Raw genomic sequence first — 20784 nt, 5'->3', positions numbered from 1 at the left:
TTTTTCATGCTTGGTGGTGGGGCACTCTGAAAGTGCTTGCGGTCAAGGTCAGGCTTTTACGGGTGTCTGGCAAACTTGTTTTGGGTTCCAAATATGAAGGCATAAGAGGCAGTGGGTGCTGGCCGGACCCACACATCCACGGCAGTGAGAGAACCTGCCAAGTGTCCAAATAGCTCGTATTATATACTTGCAGTTTCTTATGACTGTTTCCCAAATGACTTGTGCTGTTCTGTTGTGATCTCTGAGGAGAGGAGGACTTCTTTGGTCAGACACTAGGTAGAGATTTTTGACGACCAATTCAGAACCGGAGGCTGCAGTGGTGTAGGTGAGCTGCCCGTGCTCTCTGTAGAGGTCTCCTCCTGAACATGTGCTTGGCACGCTTCTCTTTTTCCATAAGGAAGTACTTCATGACTCCAGTATGGGAACCTTGGCTTGGAGCTGGTCTTCGCAGAGGCCGTCACGTGTGATTTCTCTGAAGATTCAGGTCATGGTGTAAGGCTGAGGCTCCATCTCCTGGAGAAGTCCAGGAAAAGGTTATTGCCTGGAGAACCCAACTGGTGGTGTTACGGAGAGCCCTGTTGTAAGCAACATCTGTCGGCAATTCCTGAAGCTGCTGGGGAGAAGTAAGAGCTCACCCCATGCTATTATCTTCTTCAGCATTAGCACTGAAGGTGCAACTTGGCTGTGGTTTTTCAGAGCATCTTGGAAAGCATGATTTTAAAAAGCAGGGAGTTGAGCAGGCTATCCCGTGACAACATTGTCAGGAGGTGTGTTCGTTCATCCTCAGCTCTGTTTCTTATTTGTTTGTTTGGCTATATTTTGGATGCAGAGGAAACTCGGAGCTTTCAGCTGGTAATTTATGTGCTTTTCTTGCTTTATATCTAACCAACAACCAGCTCTTGTGCTCAAATGTGATTCACATCTTACTTAACACCTAACTAGGCAGCTGCAGTTGGGCTCTTGAGGAGCTGCAATACTGCTTTTTTCAGTGAGAAGGCAAAGAAAGTGTTAGGGTTTAATTTTGATAATTTCATTGATCCCCTTTCCAGTATAAACCCACAAGTATTGGTGGTATTACAGCTGAGGAAGAAGCAAGAGAATGAATGGTTAAGGTCTGAGAGGACTGTCCAGGAACAGTTCTATTGTGGGACTATACCTTTGGGGCCAAATTCTTTGATTTAAGCTTCATTGTTCAATTCAGACTCAAGCATGTGCTTTGAATGTATTTCTGAGGGCTTGGATATGATTTCAGAGTGCTTTGGGGAGAAACGTGTTTGGAGGAACAGCACAAAGAGCCATACAGGACTGGAGAGCCAGTTGGTCATCATGTTTACGCAGAGCAGCAGGTACAAAGGGTGCGAAATGAGGTTTCACCGTGCAGGGTTTCACATCAAACCAGCGTGGAGGATAACTGCTTGCTGCCTTGAACTCTGGTGGGTTTTGGGGCCAGAAATAACAAGAGATCCTTAGTGTTTTAAGAACAGTGTCAGTGCTTTAACAAGTTTGCTACTGCTTAATGTTACTCTGGTGTTGAATAATTATTTCGAAGTCTGCTTTGGAGAATTCTGGTATTTGCACCACCTGCAAAATGGAATTTAAATCTTCAGTTGACCTGCAGTGCATGACAATGCCTCTGGATAGACCCTTCATCGAAAGCAGCTCAGGGGATCTTGTGCTAAGGAGGAATTACAAGTCTGGCAGCACCGTAATTGAGGTTAATCACATAACTGACAACCATCTACAGAATCAAATTGGCTGTATTGGGAAAAACATTTTATAATACCATGACTTACCAATGGGAATTACTGTATGACTTGAATATTGCAGAACTGTGCATCGAACTGTCCTTTATGTAGCTAAAATGGATAGATTTGGTGGTTTCTCTCTAGATGGGTAAACTAGGGGTTTCAGCAGAGCATAGATAATTTAATGTTTTCTTCTGCTTGTTGGACTGAAAAGAAAAACCAGTTAAATTTAGATTTGCAAGTAAACTTGATTTTTAAACTAAAATTAGTGTAATAAGCTTTAGTCTTCCAGGAGTTTAGTGTAGTGGCTTTCTTTAAACCACTGTTAGAGAACAGAAAATTTTAGTTGACCCTGAAATATATGTCGAGTGTGATAAATGGATGTTATGGCAGTTCCAAATATTTTACTTATTACTTTTCTCAGATGGAGCCGAAGAAGAAAAGATGGAAACCGAGACAGATGGGCAACAGTCTGAGAAGGTAAGCTTGGCTCAGTACACTGGTTCTGAAAAGATACTTCTGACACTTACGAACCTGAATTGCTATGTTCTAAAATGCCTGATAAGAAAGGTAGACAGTAGTGTGCTTGTCAGTGTGTGTGTCCATAGGGAACAGTTTTCAGTCTCCATAGTGCTTCACTTTCTTACAAGTGATTTAGTCTCAAACCGTACGGAGACAGTTCTTTTGCTGGTCAAATGGCAATGAGACATTGGTGTGTTGTTTTCTAGTCCTGAGGAAAAAAAGGTTGGACTGGGAGGAAATGTAAACTGAGTGACACCAAATGAATTCGAGACTTAAGTTGCAGAAGGACATTGGTACATTATGGTTCATGACTCGTAGCGGTCTAAAGCAAGCATCACTTTGAAGTCTTGCCCTAGAAAGTTTGTCTTGTGACTAATAGCCTTCCCAAAGTTGAATGCAGCTTTCAGCTCTGACAAGATCAGAGAGATCAGAGTTTTCCAGGAAACGGGCGAGTTTGGGTTACTTGCAGTATTTGGCAACCGTTTCTGAGTGCGGGGTGTGGAGCTGAACAGAGAACCTGAAGGAAACTATTGCCCCAGCTGCATTGCAGCTCTCCAGTGGCAGTGTGAGTTAGGTACCTGTTTGGTCTGCACGACTGCTTGCAGCTTTAGTGGATGTGGGAGGATGAGATCTGTCTGACTAAGGTTGCCTGTAGCTGAGCTGGTCAATAAAACTCCTCGTTGCAAGAAGTCTGGGCTAACTCTTGGTTATAGATGTGTGTATTGTGTACTCTTGATGTTGGGTATGATGCATCCTGCCCATAAAGATCAGATATTTAGGAATTAATTCCTTCAACCTGTTGATAGTGCCTACAAGAATGCAGTTGTTTGGGGCTTTTCCATAACCCCATGTCTATAAACACAGTACCTCTTTACAGATAGTTACAATAATGGCACTGGCTGTGTTTGTTTTCAGACCTGAACTGGAATTTAACTAATATCCTGGAATTAGAACATCGCCCTGTTAAATAAAAGGTGGTAGGCACTTACTGAGTCTGCAGCAACAGGTGGTATTTCTGTGTTGCCTGCTTCATCAAATGAATGAGATAAAACTAACCTAATGGCTGCTGAGTATAGTCTTGATGTTACTTCTCACTCTGTTTTCAGGTAGTTCTTTTGCTGTCTTTCTGATAAATAGTCAGGTACACTTAGGGAGACGTAAGTGTAGAAGACTTGGTCAGAGCATGAAAAGATGCATTATTCTGTAGAGCAGAGTAAATGAGAAACAATTCAGGTCAGTCTGGAGTATTTTGAAGGGGAAAATGATGCTTTCAGTGTTAAGCGTGAAGCTGCTGCTTGCTCTCTTCCACCGATTCCTGGACAGAAGCACCTTCTTATAACATGTACTTTAGTTGTAGCATTCATTGCCACAGGAGGCTGTTGTGACCATGAGTTCTGCAGAATTTGGAGCTGTGTGGATAGGTGAATACTGTATAAATTATTAACATAGCAGACACTGGAAAGGATATAACACTTATGCACAAACTACTGGAATAAATGGGGGCAGCATGGGGGGTAGAACATGTTCTTACCTGTCATCTTAGTTCAGGATTTCTTGTACCTTCAGATGAACCCGGGTTGGCCTGGGTTACTGAATCTGATAGACTTTGTCCAGTATAACAGTTACTTTGTTATACAGATTTCAGTTACGATTGTCAAAATGAGCTTAAGTAGCAGTCAACCTTTAAAATATAATCTCTTCCTTTATAATAGTGAGTTAATTTGAAAGCTATAAACCAAGTTAACATTGAATGCCTTCTATAGCTCTCATTCTTCAAACAATCTTTCATCCCATTTAGGTTGAAAACAAAGCAGAGAGTGAAATTGAGGAAGGCGATAAAGTACAAGAAGGAGAAAATGAAAGAAATCCAGAAAAAGAGCAAGACAGTGAAGCGACTGCAGACCCCAAGCCAGGTAATGGTTCCCAGCTGTTCCTCAGGCTGTGTTAGCTTTAATAGCCTTCCTCTAAAGTAGTTGGAATAGACTATAAACTCAGCTGTGGCAGAAATATTTCCTCTTGCACATCAGGCTGCTTCACGGTTCAGTAGTAAATATTCTAGTTTAATTTCACTGCAGAGTTCAGGCACTAAATTCTTTCCTGAACTCATTTTAGACCTCAGCTGAGCTTTCTTGCACCGTGTGTAGTGATTGGGTGAAGAAATTGCAGTAGCAAAGTGCGTGTAGGTCATATAAATTTTCTTTTGCCTGTATTGCACACCATTTGATCATTTTTGATGCAAAGAAATGGGACTGCTCACTTCTACCCTTAGAAGTTAATATGTTAGCTCAGTTTCCCTGTGAAGTGATGCAGAGCCTTTATTTTGACAGCCTAAGGGGTACCGGGTTTTTTCTACATAAGACATTATTCTTCTTATTTATTTTTAACACGTTCCCCTTGTACCACATGGATATAACATTTTTCCCTGGAACTTACGTTCAGTATTTTAGCACAAGGTAGAACAAGAAGCATTTGGATTTGATGTAACAATGGAGTTGATTGGGAAATGCAGCTGAAATTGTTCTGATGAGAGTAAGCTGATGGCAGAGATGAATTGACAGGATGAAAACTAAAAGCATTAAAAGTTGCCCTGTTTGTTGGATCAGATCCTCTTAGACTAGAATTGTTCCCCTGTCAGCATTTGGACGAATAGCAGTACCATAACGTAGGAATGTGACAGCATGTGGATGAATTAATTTGACTAACAGCAGCGTGCGTAGTGCAATTCCTGTCCTGATGCGATACTGTTAACAAGGGGAGAATGCACGTAACGGACTTGGCGGGAAATCTCTTTCAGAAGAAAAGGAGGCAGAAGAGAACAAGGAGAACGTTGATGCAAGCAAAGACAAAGAAAACGAGGCTGGGAAGAAGAAAGTGGAACACGAAATCTCGGAAGGAAACGTAGCTACAGCTGCAGCTGCTGCCCTTGCCTCAGCTGCCACCAAAGCAAAGGTTTGTTTTATACAAATATCCATTGGCTTGGCTTCCAGTTCACATTAGAACTCTTCTTAAAGTGGTCCTTTGTTCCAGATCTGTGCGGTTTCATGTTCTGATCTCTAATACCTTGAAGGAGCACAAATGCCATCTTCAGTTTCTTCTGCTTGAACTCCTAAGTGAAACAGTGTACAGTTTTAATTTAGGTGGCTACTTTTATGGTTATGAAGTTGATGAACATCCCTAAGAAATAGCCCCAAAATATGCTTGTCGTTTTTGGGAAGACTTTTCTCTGCTCGATAGGTCTGGCTGTAATGCTGAGGACATAGGTCTGGGTGATAACACGCTTATGTTGCCTTTTTTGCTGTGCCACCGGCTGTTTGGTGGACTTCACACAAGCCTTCTGTGCTTGGGCGCTTTGTCTGTAAAAACAATGTGATGTTCAATTCTAGCATTACAATTTTTTTATAGACAGCTTAATGATTTTTGTGTTAAGAGGTACTGTGTGTCTGTTAAAAGCACGTTCTTGTCTTCCTATCATTAAACTTCTGTTTGTCTGTAGTCTCTTAATGAGCTGTGGTTTGAATCAGTGTCCTATCTAACAGCTTTTCTTTACCCTATAATTACTAATTGCATGTTGTCTTTGATTTTCTTGTTGCAGGAACCAGACTGCCTTTGCTTCTTTTAGAATATCTTTTTCAAAATCCATTTTCTCTTTATGTTTTTTGTTTGTTTGTTTTGGGTGGGTGGGTGGGGAGTTGATTCAAGTTGCAGTTTGGGTTTCTTAATTGCTCTTGGACTCAGTGCCATGTTGCATGTCACCTACTTTATAGATACCAAAAGCAAAGCGTGGATGGTGTTTATTTCCTGATGGATTTCCAGGACATAATAGTAGCTGTAATGAGGTGTTGCATGTGTCGTACTGACTTTCCCAGTCTAATCTTTGACTCTTATAACTTTAGACTTTTTTTTCCAACTGCATTATATATATTGAGGACAGTGTGGTGCTATGTTTTGTCATGGATTATACAGTCCCTCCTTTATGAACCCATGGGATTTGAGGATATTTTTAGTTATTACCTTTCAAGCCAGGTTCTAAAATCACAAGTTGTGTGATTTCAGCGTTAGTGTCAGAGCTAGGCACCCTGTGGAATCCCACTTTTCAGGCAAACTTCAGGTTTGTTATTTTGGTGAAGTGCAGAGTCCTAACTAGCTCCTCGTGCATCGCTTTGCCTGTCTGCCTCCCAACCTACGGTGCTCCGAGCACCAAGCTCTTTTACAGAGAATAACTTACTTTCAGTTCAATCACACTTAGAGATATTTTCAGCCAAGTTGGAAAAACCCCAGCATATATATATAAGGAGGCATGAAACTTAATCTCTGTTTTATTGAAGGTTACTTGCTCCAAATAAAGATGATCTCCTTTCCTTCCTTTGGTGATAACGAGTGCTAGAGGGAGAAGGGACTTGGCTAATGGCAGTTTTCATTATGGCAATAATAATATTCTAGAAGAATTTTAGCTTTATATTACAGGAAATAATATATTATAATTAGGATGTTCACACTTCAGAGTAGAATTCAAGTTCAGCAGCGATTTCTCTTTCCACTTGCACTTAAAAACCCAGACAATATTAAGGCTTTCAGTGAGCTGTATCTTGTCTGAGAGGGTAATTCAGTTCTTCATAATAAACTCAAGACCTGGCCATGTGAAGAGCTGTTACAGAGTTGTTTTTCTTACAATTTTATGTTGGAGGAATATTACAGTTGGCTTCTAAGAAGAAACAGGGGTTAAAGACAGGCACTTGAAGTGTTTTTTCTTTTGGGATAAGTGGCTTCACCAATAAGTTGTGCTATTTGAGAAGTGATATCCAGTGAATGTGTACATTTGGGGTGAGACTCTATATTACTACATATAGAATAGAGCAACAATTTAAAATGTGTTTTTACAGGTTATGGCTTCTGTACAAACAATATTAGAATTAAAGTCCCTTTTCTTCATTTTCTTCTCAGATTCCTAAATCAGTGTAAGCTATTTTTTCCTTTCTATGCATAAGTAGCACCTGGTAGAAAATGTACTCTTTCCTGCAGATCGCTCTTAGCTTTTGTCCAGGTGTGATTGAGCTGCAGAGCTTCTGCTGCAGGTCTTGATCCATCACTTACACTGCCAAAGAGGACTGTCCTGGTCATAATTTGATCTCCTGCATAACACTGATCTCATGACTTCCTGAATTCATTTTGCTGTAGCTGTGATCGAATACATCTTTTCTAGGAGACACTGATATCAAAACTGCTAGTGATGCAAAACCTTCTGTAATTGTCCATAAGTTTTTTTCAATGGGTGGTAAACTTTGCTGATAAGCTTTATTCGAAGTCTAACGTGCTTCAGCCACTAACTGTTGTACCACTGCAGCACTTTGCCTACTGGATTAAAAAGCCTTTGATTTTTAACTGCTTTTTTCATTTGTTGTAGGTATTTGGAAACATAAAATTCAGGAATAGAAGAGACCCTGTTGCTAAAATCACTTTTCTTCTTTTTGCAGGCAGCTACATCCCATCTTCTGCTTATAGGCAAATCAAATTACGTCTTTAATTGGTTCCTTTTTGCTGCTGCTCTAGAAACTCACTGTGGGACCTTTTGCATCTCATGCTTGAATGTACGCATGACAGGACTTAGTTTTTTGCATTGTGTGCCTTAATTTAGATAATTCTGTGTTACCTGCCACCTTTATTTCTTCTGTTTCATTTGTGAAAGACAGTCTTATCCCCTCTTGGCCTCACAAAACAAAAGCTAGGTGAAGCATCTAGTCTCCTTTCACAAAATAGCAAGAGGGAAGGAAGAAAAAGTAATTTTCTCTGCCCGTTGCAATTTCAGCTAAACTCTCGTGTGTGGATGAGAAGACTTCAGCACAGTATTCCAGTGAGATGGTGCTAGGATGCTGTCCATTTTCCAGAGGTCTCTTGTGGTCTAGTTTTACAGTTGTCTATACTGGTCGTCACGCTCATGCTCTTGCTGTGATTAGCTAATTTCACAACTAATGCTGGGTTTGAGAAGATGAGTGGGTGGGCTAGGTTCTGTGAAACTGCCTGTAATGTGTGTGTGCTCAGTCAGTAGCAAGTCTTGTGATTCCTTCCAAGTTTATCAGTATTCACCCAGAAATAGAATTGCTGAGCAGCGAAACTAGAGCCAGTATTGTGGCAATGGGCATAAGCCCAGGCGCAGAGGCACTCGTGGCTGTACTTGTGTTTGGGACTCTTGTGTTTAAATAGTAAAGCAAAGCATTGTTCAGTATCCACTCTCAGCCAGAAGCCAGGTCCACTGGCTGGAGCTTTTTTGCTTATTTGTGACTTCAGGTGGATGCACTAGTGTGTTTATCAGGCAATTTAAATCACCATTAATTTTGTCTTACTATTTTTTTTGTCCGCTGCAGAGTTAGTAGTGACTCATTCGTTGTCTATGTGAAAGCACTGGGTAATGCCAGGCTAAGGAGCAGTCTCTTTAGGAAAAAACTTGAATGATTATTTCCTTTCTAAGGTATATTTTGAGACCTGTCTTTTTACCTAATCGTGTGCCTTGCTGGTTTTATGTTAATCTGGTTTCATTATTAAAATTGCACACATCAAGCAAGGCAAAATGACTGTCCTAAGCTGTGTGTATCAACAAAGGTACTTTTGTCACTCTGATTTTTCATACAAATGAGTTTGTTTTACTGAACAGTATTAATTGACATCTAAATTTTCAGCCATTCAGTTACTTTATTTCAAATGTGTGCACCACTGTTAGGTCATTATTTAACTGAATAGCCTACTTGAATTTCACAGTGGCATGCTATTAGATGAACTTCGGGGATCACTCTGGTTCTCTCAGACTGTACCTGATTTTAAATTAAACTTAGTGAGAGCCTTGAATGTATGTTATCTAAATTTACTGAAGACTTGCTTGAAGACTTGTGGGTTACTAGAGGTGAATGCTGTCTAATGACACAACATATTAGTGATAGAAACAGTATCATATGTTTTTGAGAAATTCTGTTTATAATTAGGATTACCAGGGAGTTTTATAATGCTTCCTTTCTCTAGCTCAGTATTTCTCCCAGTTCTGAGCCAAGGTCTGGGGCACAGCTTGCTAAATATGAGTCTCTGTTTGCAGCTTGAGCTGGATGAGATCCAGCTTTCTCTTTTTTCCTTCTTCCCCCCGGCCCTCACCTTTCCCTTCTCAAAAGCCAATCCTCCTTCCCCCTCAGCCCTTGGATGTGTCAGTAAGGCTTTTTGCTTGGACGCTATGATTAGGAAACATCCTTTGACTATTAATACAGAAACTCCCAAGCAGTACACACGGTGGGTGTTTTGAGTGTATTTTCATTTTGAACAGCAGGCTTTTAACAAAAGCTAGTAGAAAGCATCATTAACATGCCTTTCACACTTGGAGAATGCGAAGCACTTTTATAAGCTGTCTCATATATCACATATATATACACACATATATATATATCTCTCCTGTATCATTTATGTGTAAGTGTGTATATGTAAATGGGGTAAAGCTAAAGGCTTGTGAAGAATCTGTTTGCCTTTTTCTGCAGTTTGCTTTTGCAGTTTAAATACAGCTTTGCCTTCAGGTTTCTTCTGCAGTAGGAATACTGTGCAACCTGGTTATAAAAGGAAACTGGAGATTTTTTTTTTTTAACAGTTTCTTCTAATACCTGTGTAGAGATTTCTCTGCAAGCTCTCCCTAGCCTGAGGTGAGACTGCTGTGCTGAGAAAGCTTATGGTTTAGTGGTGTGGTGGTGCATGTAATGGGAATATGCTTAACTAGATACATAGCTTCTCATTTACTTGAGCAAAAAATATTTTAATGGCAAAAGCATGCAAGAGTCATCTCACTGTTCTTGTGGGTCGTTCCAGGTAAAAGCCTCCAGTGTGTGTTTTGGTGACAGCTTTTTGGATGACCTACAGCTGACTCGGTACAACGTACCCTTGCTCCCTCATTTGCATTTCCACTGAAAGTGCTCTCTGTTGCACAGCACTCGGAAGGCTTCGAGGCAAAGCTGGATTGCTTATGAGTACTGAGCATCCACAATACCTCTCATATTAAAACTTGACACCTATTTATTTGATTAAAAGCTTAATAATCTTCCAAGGGCTTCTGGTTCTGAGCATAAGTTTGATAATCTAATCCCTGTTTTCTGTCCACAAGTGGAATAGGATGGCTAATGCTAGATGCAGGCATAGTTGGCTTATTGGTTCCTTTAAAGTGCTTTATTTTGTGAGATACGTGTAAAGCAAAAACCTGTGTTTTATCCTCAGCACCTAGCAGCGGTGGAAGAAAGAAAGATCAAGTCCCTGGTCGCCCTTTTGGTGGAGACACAGATGAAGAAGCTGGAGATAAAACTTCGCCATTTTGAGGAGTTGGAAACGATTATGGACAGAGAGAAAGAGGCAGTAAGTAGGGATTCTGGATTAAATCAGTCACTGCAAAGATCTATGTGTGCTAACAGCTGGAAAACTAGCAACTTCAGCTTTATGCAGGTCTTTCTACTTCAGCTGGAATTCATAATTACCCCCTACAGTAGCATTTGAGGCTTCTCCTTCTTTATCCAGCATCTTCCCTTTACCACAAGCAGCAAACTGGGGGTATCCTGTATTTGCTTCCTAATCCTTACTCCTGTCATCTAAGCATGAATGTGGAATTGGTCCTGAGCCTTTATGTAGGCCTTCTCACATGAATGGTGTCTGACATAAGAATGGCTTTTCCCTGTAACAAGAGTGAAATGGGAGGAAACCTGACTTCCCTAAGGGAAGGGATACCAGCTTGCTCTGTCTTTCCTTCCTGCCCCGGTTTAGATTGGAGATTTGGTTTTAAGCGTGTGGCTCAGTTTTTGGGTGGCATTCTCAGTAGCTCTTGGGAAAGTCCTCAAAGTGAGATGCGGTAGCAGAAGGATATGTGCTCGGGAGTAACAGCTTCTCATTTTGTGCTGATGATGGGTTTGCCTGAGCTGGAGAGGGCAACAGCAGCTTCAAGAGAAGGGAAGGAAGCAGTGACATCAGGAGATGGGAAAAGGTGTTTGCTCGTAGGGACCAGAAAAGCATCAAAATAGAACAAAGCTGAATTGACAAATCTAATGATGAAGTGTGACTGATGAGGAGGAGGAGGAGCTGGGCAAGCTAAGCAAGAAGGTGGTTAGTTTCTGTCCTCAATCTAGTGAGGCTGTAAGCCAGGGCATAGGTCTTGATTGAGGTCTAGCCAGCTGAAGAAGGTGGTGACACTAAGAGAGCATCTCTGCGGTGCATCCCAAGCAAGGTTGTATTTATAATGTAGCACTATTAGCGACACCTCACTGGAAACTTGTGTATCCCTAACATCAGGGTATGATGTGGAAGAGATGCTGTCTCTGCCTGTCAGCAGCTGGATTACATGTCAGTTACTAAGTGTTCTTTCATATTTAGTGCAGCATACTTTCAGAGAATCGGTTTCTCTCCAGCTACTGTAAAGATGACCCCAAACTTCATTTTTATCAGAGCAGTCAATTTTTTTATTTTTCTGTTGTATAGCTTTCTCATTTTTGTCAATAAGCAATTACTCTAGATGCTTTGAAGATATTGACTCATAATGCTAGGGGTTTTCACATTTGTCCTACCGCGTGAGTTTAATGGAATTTACATTCTTACTTTGGCATTAATCACATTGATAGAGTTTGACAAACTGTGGTCTTTTGTTGTAGCAGAATGTCAGCAAGAATTTCTAGATTGCTTGGCATCCTCAACCATTTCAGTGTGGTGTTTGACACTGATTGGCAGCTCAAGAAGTGGACCTAACTATTTTGAAAAGGTTCGCTGTAGATTTCTTTCTTTGGGGGATATATTCTATTAGTGACAGATTTTTTTTCCATTTTGAGGCATATGACATTTTCCTTTTTTAAAATGTGCATACAAATTTTTCCCTTGGCTTTCTGATGGTTAAATTTGGTCTTTTCACCTGTCATTGTGGATATCTAGTGGAATAATTAAAGCAAAAAAAATTCCTTAGTGCCATTGCATGCTATGCATATGTCCTTATTTGCTGGACTGGCTTTTTCTCATGGTAAAGGTAAGGTGATTCTAAGTGTTGAAAGAAATCTGTGCTGCAGACTGGAGGGTGTTAGATTTTTAGACAAAACACGTTTACTTCAGAGTTTAAGCTAAAGTAATTTCAGTGCTGCCAACTCTGTGTGTAACCAGGGATCCTGTTGGTAGGAGCCTTGTTGACCCAGAATTTATAATAGCATGTGAATGCTTTCTTTACTCATTCTGTTTAGGGAAGAGTTACTTGCTGAAGATGAAATTGTAGTACGATGATGGTTATTGTATGAGTATACATTAAGTGCTTGTAATAGTCCCTTCTAACTGTGAATCACTTCACAACACTGCGGAAATGTGCTGGTGGAAATTTGAGGATCGTGAAGAGTGTAGTGTTCATGACAATGTGCCTAAAAATTTGGCCGACTTCCTGAATCGGGTTGCGTAGGGAGATTGTGTGGCAAACTGATACACGTTGATCTTGGTTAAGGTGCCTAGCCTCACTCTTGCCTGACGTCTGCTGCAGGTATCACTAAGTTTTGAGCATTGAAGAGCAAATACAAATTACTGATAGACTGCCCACTGGAAAATGTGTTACTACCCATTGTCTTAATGCTAATCTGTGGGGTACGACTGTAGGTTGTGTCCATAAACCTGCTTCTGAAAGTACTACAACAAATGCAAGAACCTAGTACAGAACCAGGTGTTTTAGGCTCTGCATCAGTTTTAAGACCAGCTCATGTTATAACTTGTGTTGATGTGCCTTTTCCTCTGTCAAACTCTTTTCTCATCCTGAGAGGAGGGAATGTGTAGAAGGGAAGTTTTCTCTGCTTTTCCTAAGTACAAGGTGTATTTGCAGGCACTGGATGCTGTTTGGGGATACTTGTAAAGACTTTTTTTTTTTTAAGTGTAGCAGGATAGGGTACCATGAAGAGAGCAAAGCCGGCATACAAAAGAGTATAAAAAGAATATAAAAAGTACGGTGTAGCCATACTTCTTGCCTAAGCCTTTGTTTTGGGTCATTTGCAGTAATTCTTCTCTGAACTGCCTGCCACCTACTGAATCTGTTTCCACACATGCACAATTACACCATTGGTGTACGTGCCTCTTCATTTTATCAAGTTCTTCCCGCTAACATATCAGATTGGTCAAGGAAAAAGGAGTCATGGCAGCATGAATAATCACATTGTAGTCTCTACATGCAGAAAACCAGCCCCCAACAAGGAGGATGTATTATTCATTAGGCTCTGTCCCCATCTGGTTCTGTTGGTGAATGCGTGCTCTGTAGTATTCTGGTTTCATCCATGCTTTGTCAGCAGTCAAACTGCTAACACAAAGTACTGATGGAGCTTTGGGATTTTTGGAGAACTTCTGCTAGGTGGAAGTCTCCTTGGCAACCTGCTTTTCAGATAAATTATGGAATATATCTTAAAATACTCATTAAATATTTGTAAACTAGTGACACAAATCCATGTGTCCAATTGCTTAAGAGTAATAGATGTAGAAATGAGTTACAATTTTTTAAATAAGTCAAATGACACACGCTTCCTTAACCAGGACAGTCTTTAATCATATAGATGCCCAATACTAAGAAATATTTTCTGTAGCTTTTTTATCTTTTCATTTTGGGCTTGCTTACTGTCTACATGGCTTCATAATTAAACAAAGTAGCCTATTTTATGTTAATTGGCCTAAATTACATGAGTTTTTATAAAATTCTCTTCTTAAGAGTGCAAATCATTGGTGTCTGGCTATCATGATGTTCAAGTCCTACACTTAAAGTTACAGAGTGGGATCCTGCCTGTAATCACTGAGCTGGTGCTATTGCACACATATTCTGCTTTGGTCTTAGCTTAGAAAATCTCTTTTGTTTCCTGTTCCAACATACAGAAGATTGAGAGAAAAACATAAGTTTCTTCTAGAATTGTGTTAAGGCTGCATGCTTTGCACAGTACTCACTGAGTAATGTGTTGTATTACTGAGAGATTCTTTAGGAGAGAGCAAGGTGGGTTCATCTGTTCCAGCTGGAGAATGGCCTCGACCCCTTTACCAAAACCTGCTGCAAACCAGACAGTTGTGTATCAATAGGATAGGTATTTGATTTGCAGAAACATGTTTCAAATGTATAGTTCTTAACTTCGCTTTACCTTCCCCCCCCCCCCCCCTATTTTTGACATAGTTAGAGCAGCAGAGACAACAGTTGCTGACAGAACGCCAGAATTTTCACATGGAACAGCTGAAATACGCTGAATTAAGGGCTCGTCAGCAAATGGAGCAGCAGCACAGTCAAAACCCACAGCAGCCTCACCAGCACTCCAGTGGGCCTGGGATGAACCCCCTTGGGGCAGCAGCACATCCAGGCTTACTGCCTCATCAGCAGCCCCCACCGTACCCTATGATGCACCACCAAATGCCACCACCTCACCCACCACAGCCAGGTAAGAGTTGGAAGGAGAAAATCCCCTTGCCTTAATCGCCATTCATAATAGAGTAAAATCAGAGGAAGAGGTATTGTCAGGTAAAATTGCACAAGGTGTAATGGATGGTCTGTGTTATGTAGTGTTTTATAATGGTGCTGCTTATAAAACAGAAACACAGTCTGCTAGAAAGATGAGCTCTGCTTGTACTGCAGCTTCATTTTATAGCTTTTGCCCCTGTACCAGATGTGCATATGGAGTTTGGGGGGGGAGGTATCTAACCCATGTGTTTGATTACACAAAAGGAGGGAATGAAAGAGGGTGCCAGACTCTCCTCAGTAGCACCCAGTGATAGGGCAAGAGGCAATGGGCACAAACTAAAACACGGAAAGTTCCATTGGGACACAGAAAAATACTTTTTTTGTTTGTTTTTCTTTTCCCCTCCTCCCTGTGAGGGTCATCAAACCCTGGAGCAGCTTGCCCAGCGAGGTTGTAGAATCTCCATCCTTGGAGATAGTCAGGCCAAGCTCGGAAGTAAAAAATGGAGCTGCCACGAAGTATCACTTTCAGATGTTTTAGCTTGTTTGTATTTCCTTAGACATGTGTTTTTTTTTTTACGCCCAGTGATCTCTGCTCCTTCAAAAACAATCATTCCCTCAAATTCTTCAGTTCATGACACACCTAACTGTGTAAAAAAAAAAAAAAAAAACACGTTAGGGGAAAGGACCCAAGCGAGAAGCAGAGGCAGGAAGCTCCTTAAGCAGTTTCCTTTGGCAGGAGACCTGATTCTGATATGCTCCCATGCCCTACTCAGGGCTTGGCTTTCTGGCTTCTGCCCTTCAGTTGTGCTTGATGCCAAGAGTAGAGATATTCCTGATACTGAAGGATGGAGAAATTAGGTGGCGATGTGATTGTGCCTCAGTTCAGGAGGAGGAACGTCCACTGGGCATAAAAAAATATTACTGCCATTTATTCAAATCAACTATTTGTGCTTAATGGAAAAACTGACAGCCCTCCTGTTAAGTAATTAAGTTGCTAACAGTATTTGCAGTCTCACCGTTAAACCATTTTACTGTTAAAAGGGATTGAGACTATCAAATGTTGTACTTTTGCTATGAAGATGTTTATGGGAGTTAGAATTGGTGGCTTTACTGTACTTGCTAAATGTTGTTGAAATTGTAATTTAAAACAGAATAGCACCCACCGCCTGGCATGTAGTAAACTGATTGTCCAACTAGAGCACAGTGAAGGAGAATAGCTTTTGTCAGTTGTCAACTGCTTGACCAAAAACTATTCTAAAAGAAGACCTGATCAGTTGTTAGCTGAAAATATTTTGAAAGATCTTGCATAGGCTGCTGCTGAAGAAACTGAAGAGTTTGGGCTATCATAATCAAAAATAGGATGTGGCAACTGAAAGCCTGCAGGAGCTTGAGTTTTCATCTTGGGAGAAGACCTGTGTTAAGTGTATGGTTTGGAAAAGAGCAGAAGTGCGTAGTAAACTAGCAGGATTTGCAGATGACCATGAAAATGTGAGTTATCTAATCCAGCTGTGTGAATCTCCACAGTAAAAAAAAAAAAAAAACCAAAACCCTTGATTTGATCAACAGATGCAGAGTAATGCTAATTGGACAGAAAGGTAAGAGTTAGTTGTCTTGTGATCTAGATGCTTAAGCTAACGATCTGTTTAAGGGACCAGAGTCAGTGAGTTCCTGGCTTCATTGTGCCCTTGTGGACAAAAAATGCTGGCATTGTTTTGGGAGCTGTTTTGGTTTTTGCTGAAATTGAATTGGGAGTGTGATAAAATATGGTCTATTGGGTTTTTTAGAATCAAATAATATTGTAGCTCGATTTCTGTCGTACGCTATATTGACTACTCGGGTCTATTTACTTAGCAGTAGAATGAAGAAACATTCTGTGGAATGAAAAAATAGCAAATCGAAAACAGATTAAAGGGGGGAATCATTGCATACCATTAGACTAGCTCTTACTTACAAGCTGCTATTGAGACTGAAAATGTAACAAGATTAAATGCATTATTGTATTCTCTAGGGGACTAATAAAACTTCATTTCTAATATATTCACATCCTTGGTTCACATAATACCTTATTACTTCAGCCCCATTGTAATCATCCAGGCCCTCTGTATCCCCAGTGATCCCTTTCAGTGTGTATTGTGGGGAGTGTGGTACTGTGTTAATTAGTCAGTACATCTCTTTTTCAGATTTGATTAAAGTTAGTCAATAGATTGACTTTTCCACCATCACCACTCCTCCTGTTAGAGGGCAGCAAACTGATGGATGAGGTGCAGCACTTCTGGCTCCCATGACAGGGAAGCATCTGGTGCTGTCTCATGCTGTACAGATACAGGACTAGGATCTTGCCTTTTACCTAGTCTGACAGTTTGCTGGTTTGATATTTTTGTGAAGGTGAGAATTCAGAGGCCCTTTGAGAGTTCAAAGGCAAACCCCTCTGCTTCTTCTGCCATATCCCAACTGATCTAGAAAGCAAAATAGTCCCTTTTCCTCAGGCTCTCAGTGGAAGTTTGTCAGAAAACGCGTGGGAAGTCCGTAAGTGCCAAAGCTTTTTGACTTCACAGTGGAGTTTTGTATAACTTGAGGGCAAGGAGAGAAAATGGGAAAGTTCACTGTTTCCTCAAGTGAATTCAACGCTTAAACTCTGAGCCAGTCCTGGGGGTGTGTGTGTAAATAGTAACTTAGGGATCCTTCAGTCCCCAGAGATAGTGACTCACAAATTGACCTGATTTTCTGTTTAGGTAGTTTGAGATGCCCAGAGTTTGACTTTCTTTGACAAATAAGTACATCATCACAGGGAGAATCTCCGTTGCATGTAGCAGTCTCCAGAAATCTTACTGACATGCTGAAGTGGACAGCAGTTGCATTTTGTGTACACACACCCCATGTATTATATACATTAAAAAACAATCCCTTATCACCTCATGTTGGTCATGTTGAATCTGTGATAAATACTACAGAACTTGTATCCTATGTATTTTCCTTACTTTCACTTTTTTAGGGCAATTGTGTATTTATTGGACTTGTAAGTCTTGGAGCATTAATAGTCCAATACTTTAACAACAGACCAACCTGTACGTATGTAGATCAGTAGCAATTTTTCCTGCTCGTTTATTAATTTGGGATCCTTTGAAACAGACTGGTGAACTTCACCTTAATAACCACACATCCATAAGTTCCCTCACAGCGTGCCTGCCCATGAGTCTCCTGCAGTCTTGGTGGAGATGCCAAAGTTTGGAGGGCGTGGGTAGATGAATTTCACCCTGCTAGAGAGGGCTGAGATACACTTGCAGAAGAAATCTGAAAGCTCTTTTTTGCTGCTTTTAGTCCTGTAGTGGAACCTCTGGCTTCAGAGCTGTTGGTGTACAGCTTCCCAGTGCAGAGCTTGACATGCTTTTGGAAGAAGGAGGAGCAGTTTTTTTACCTAAGTTCTCAGCTTGTCTCCAGTAACAACCTGCTGTCCCTAAGGTGGCCAATTTCAAGAAACCCCAGTGATGAATACCACAGTGTAATTCTTCATTCAGGTATAAAGATGTTATTGGAGACTTAGACAAGTTGCTGCCTGCTGGTCTAACAGCTCTGCAGGAAGAACTGACCCATTCAGTTTGCATTGGAGGAAAATCCCAAAACAACTTAGCAGTAACTGAGAAGTACCAGTGGGAAACCTTCCAAAATACAGCCCCGAGGGGAAGCTGGAGATGGAAATACCCTGCACAATTTCCTGTTCAGCTTCGTGGTTTTTAACTCCAGACTTTACCTTGGTTCTCACTGATGTTTTCAAACAGGTTTCTGACCTTAATAGTGACTAAAAGTATAACTGTTGGTTCAGTAGACCGTGAACAAAATGCTAAGTCGGATGTCTTCAAAGTGATTGATGAAAGCTGAAGAGATGGTAGGAAACAAAGTGATTAAAGGATCTGAAAAGGCATTTATAAATGGAAGAAAAAAAAAATTGCTGCTTATGGCTTTTCTGGTTTCAGGGACAGAAGCAGTTAAGCCAAATCTCTTAACTAAAAGTTAACAGTGAAGCTTTTTCCACAAAAATGTTCTTTAGCTTAGATGTCAGTCTCTGGACACAGCTGGTGAATGTCTCCAGTCGAGGGTCAGTCTTTGCAGTGAGCCACTTTACATCGGCACGGCCACGTCTGGTTCTGCTGGACTGCAGAATTTGTTGGGACGTGCTAAAGAGCTGAAATCAGTCCAGGGGCCAGTGCCCACGGGCCGGTTTGGTGAAAGAGAAACCAGGACAAGCCAGGAGAGCTCCTCCAGAGAAGAGAGCTGTTGGTCAATTCCACATAGAGCAAAAATTTTACAGCAGACGGTGTACAGTGCACAGCCCGGGAGGCTTCTTAGAAGCTTTTGCTGCTTCTCCCAGGGCTTTTCTTTCTGCGTCTGGGTTAACTGTCTTTTTGCTAGTCATAGCAAGCAACATGGCTTGATGGTTAAAGCTTTGAGTTTAAAAACTTGAAATAGGACTCTGTTAATCAGTTTGCTGTGACGTACAGTTTAACTTGATGCCTGCTTCTCCAGTTGCAAGCCTGTGCTCAGAGTTTGGCTGCCTTCGGTTTGTCCTTTGGTGCCTAGGTGTGATGAGATTCTGGTCAACTCGATGACCAGACATATGTTGCTGTTCTCAGGCACGGGCACTGATTTCAAACAAGTCCCATTACCAGTTCCTTTCCCAGATTTTTTATATAATGTCATTTTGACTGAGCTTATTTTGTTCTCCTTTCCCCTGGAATGCAGACTTTTAAAATAGAAGAGTAAAATTGGATTCCAATTTCACTGTGAAAAGCTGTACCTTGTAATTAGAACAGAAAATAAAATTCCCAATTTCTTCCTGTGTTACTAGCCTTGCTGCTGGTTGTATCATTTGAAGCACGTTATTGATTTCTCTTTGTGTGCTATTCTGGTTATCTGTGAAATGTGAAGTGCCTTGTACAAGTGATACTTGTGGTGTGTAATACGAGAAACTTCGTTAAATTCTTGGAGAAAGAGAGATAGATATGTATTAATAGCTGTCATTAACTTTTCCGTTCAGGGGGGATTTTCAGCTAGTAAATAATTTCTGACCCAAAGCAGAAATAGAATGTGGAGGTAAGGATACACTTTCCACTATGGCTGGATGAGTAACTTTAATGACCTTTTCCCCCCAATATATTTTGCATAATTTTCTGTCAATGGTTGAAATATGCGAAAGAATGCTTTGTAAGTAATTTTGGGCTTGTGGTTTTTTCAAGTAAGTGTTGTGCATTTCATTATTTAAAACTTGCGGTTTTAAACTGAGCTACTGGATGCTGCTTACTTTCCTATTGGACTGATTGCAACTCCAGGATTTTTTGGTACAGATAAGGATTTTGAGTTCACTTCCTCTTGGTAAATGTTTTTTAACAACTGTCAGTGCTTTCTTTTTTATCCATCGTACGTAATGAGCTTGCTGGCAGGAGACATGCAGGGAGTAGTCAGATAAAAGGAAAGCAAGGTCATACGGGTGTAAATGGGTTTGCAGTATTCATCCACAGTGCTGTAATACGTGCGTAGTTGTGGGTTTGCAAGGTGTTACGGTGGTTGGTAATGCAGAAACATTAAAGCCACGTTGGGTGCTCTCTGGTGTATTCTTGACTATGAAAACCTGGCCAGGCAGGAGGCATTATGGGCTGAAATAGTAAATAAGAGTCAACCACAGGACAGTGGTTCCACTGGGGCTGCCGGATGTATTTTAGTGACTTGCATTGTACTGTTGTCTTAACATCTGCAGAGCTTCTCCAGTAAGTTTGAGCAGCTCCTAACTCCTTACAAGAATGTATTATTGAAGATGAATTAATATTTGAAGGTTACCCGTGCTGCCCTGCAGAACGGTTGTCCTTGCTGGTGTGACACGGTAAGCAGCTTCTCGACAAAGTATCTTCCATCGTACGTGCTTTGTTGTAGAAAAATAATGGTGAGCCCTCAGCTGTGAGACGTCGTGGATGTCAGGGCCCCGCGAGCCCGGCACGGTGCACCTTGGCGTTCAGAGGTGCCCGACTTCAGCACACCGATGCCTCCATCGTCAGCGCCGGATGAATCACGCCAGAGGGGAGTGACAAA

The 20784-nt window shown here is 41.1% G+C and overlaps 1 protein-coding gene across 2 annotated transcripts in view; it reads left to right on the top strand.

The window, feature by feature from the left end:
* The window catches only part of SMARCC1 (SWI/SNF related, matrix associated, actin dependent regulator of chromatin subfamily c member 1), a 91558-nt gene that overhangs the window by 59799 nt on the left and 10975 nt on the right, over positions 1-20784 (top strand). The window contains exons 22-26 of one of the 2 annotated variants that reach the window (XM_052809156.1): positions 2170-2225; positions 4066-4180; positions 5062-5216; positions 10500-10634; positions 14428-14686. In XM_052809156.1, coding sequence (XP_052665116.1) covers positions 2170-2225; positions 4066-4180; positions 5062-5216; positions 10500-10634; positions 14428-14686 — 720 coding nt within the window. The remainder of the gene's footprint in view (positions 1-2169; positions 2226-4065; positions 4181-5061; positions 5217-10499; positions 10635-14427; positions 14687-20784) is intronic. The other variant, XM_052809150.1, reaches the window with a different exon arrangement.

Source organism: Harpia harpyja, chromosome 1 (assembly GCF_026419915.1).
Source record: "Harpia harpyja isolate bHarHar1 chromosome 1, bHarHar1 primary haplotype, whole genome shotgun sequence".
NCBI lineage: Eukaryota > Metazoa > Chordata > Aves > Accipitriformes > Accipitridae > Harpia > Harpia harpyja.
Note: the sequence above shows the minus strand (reverse complement) of the source record. Positions and strands in the feature narration are given on the sequence as shown.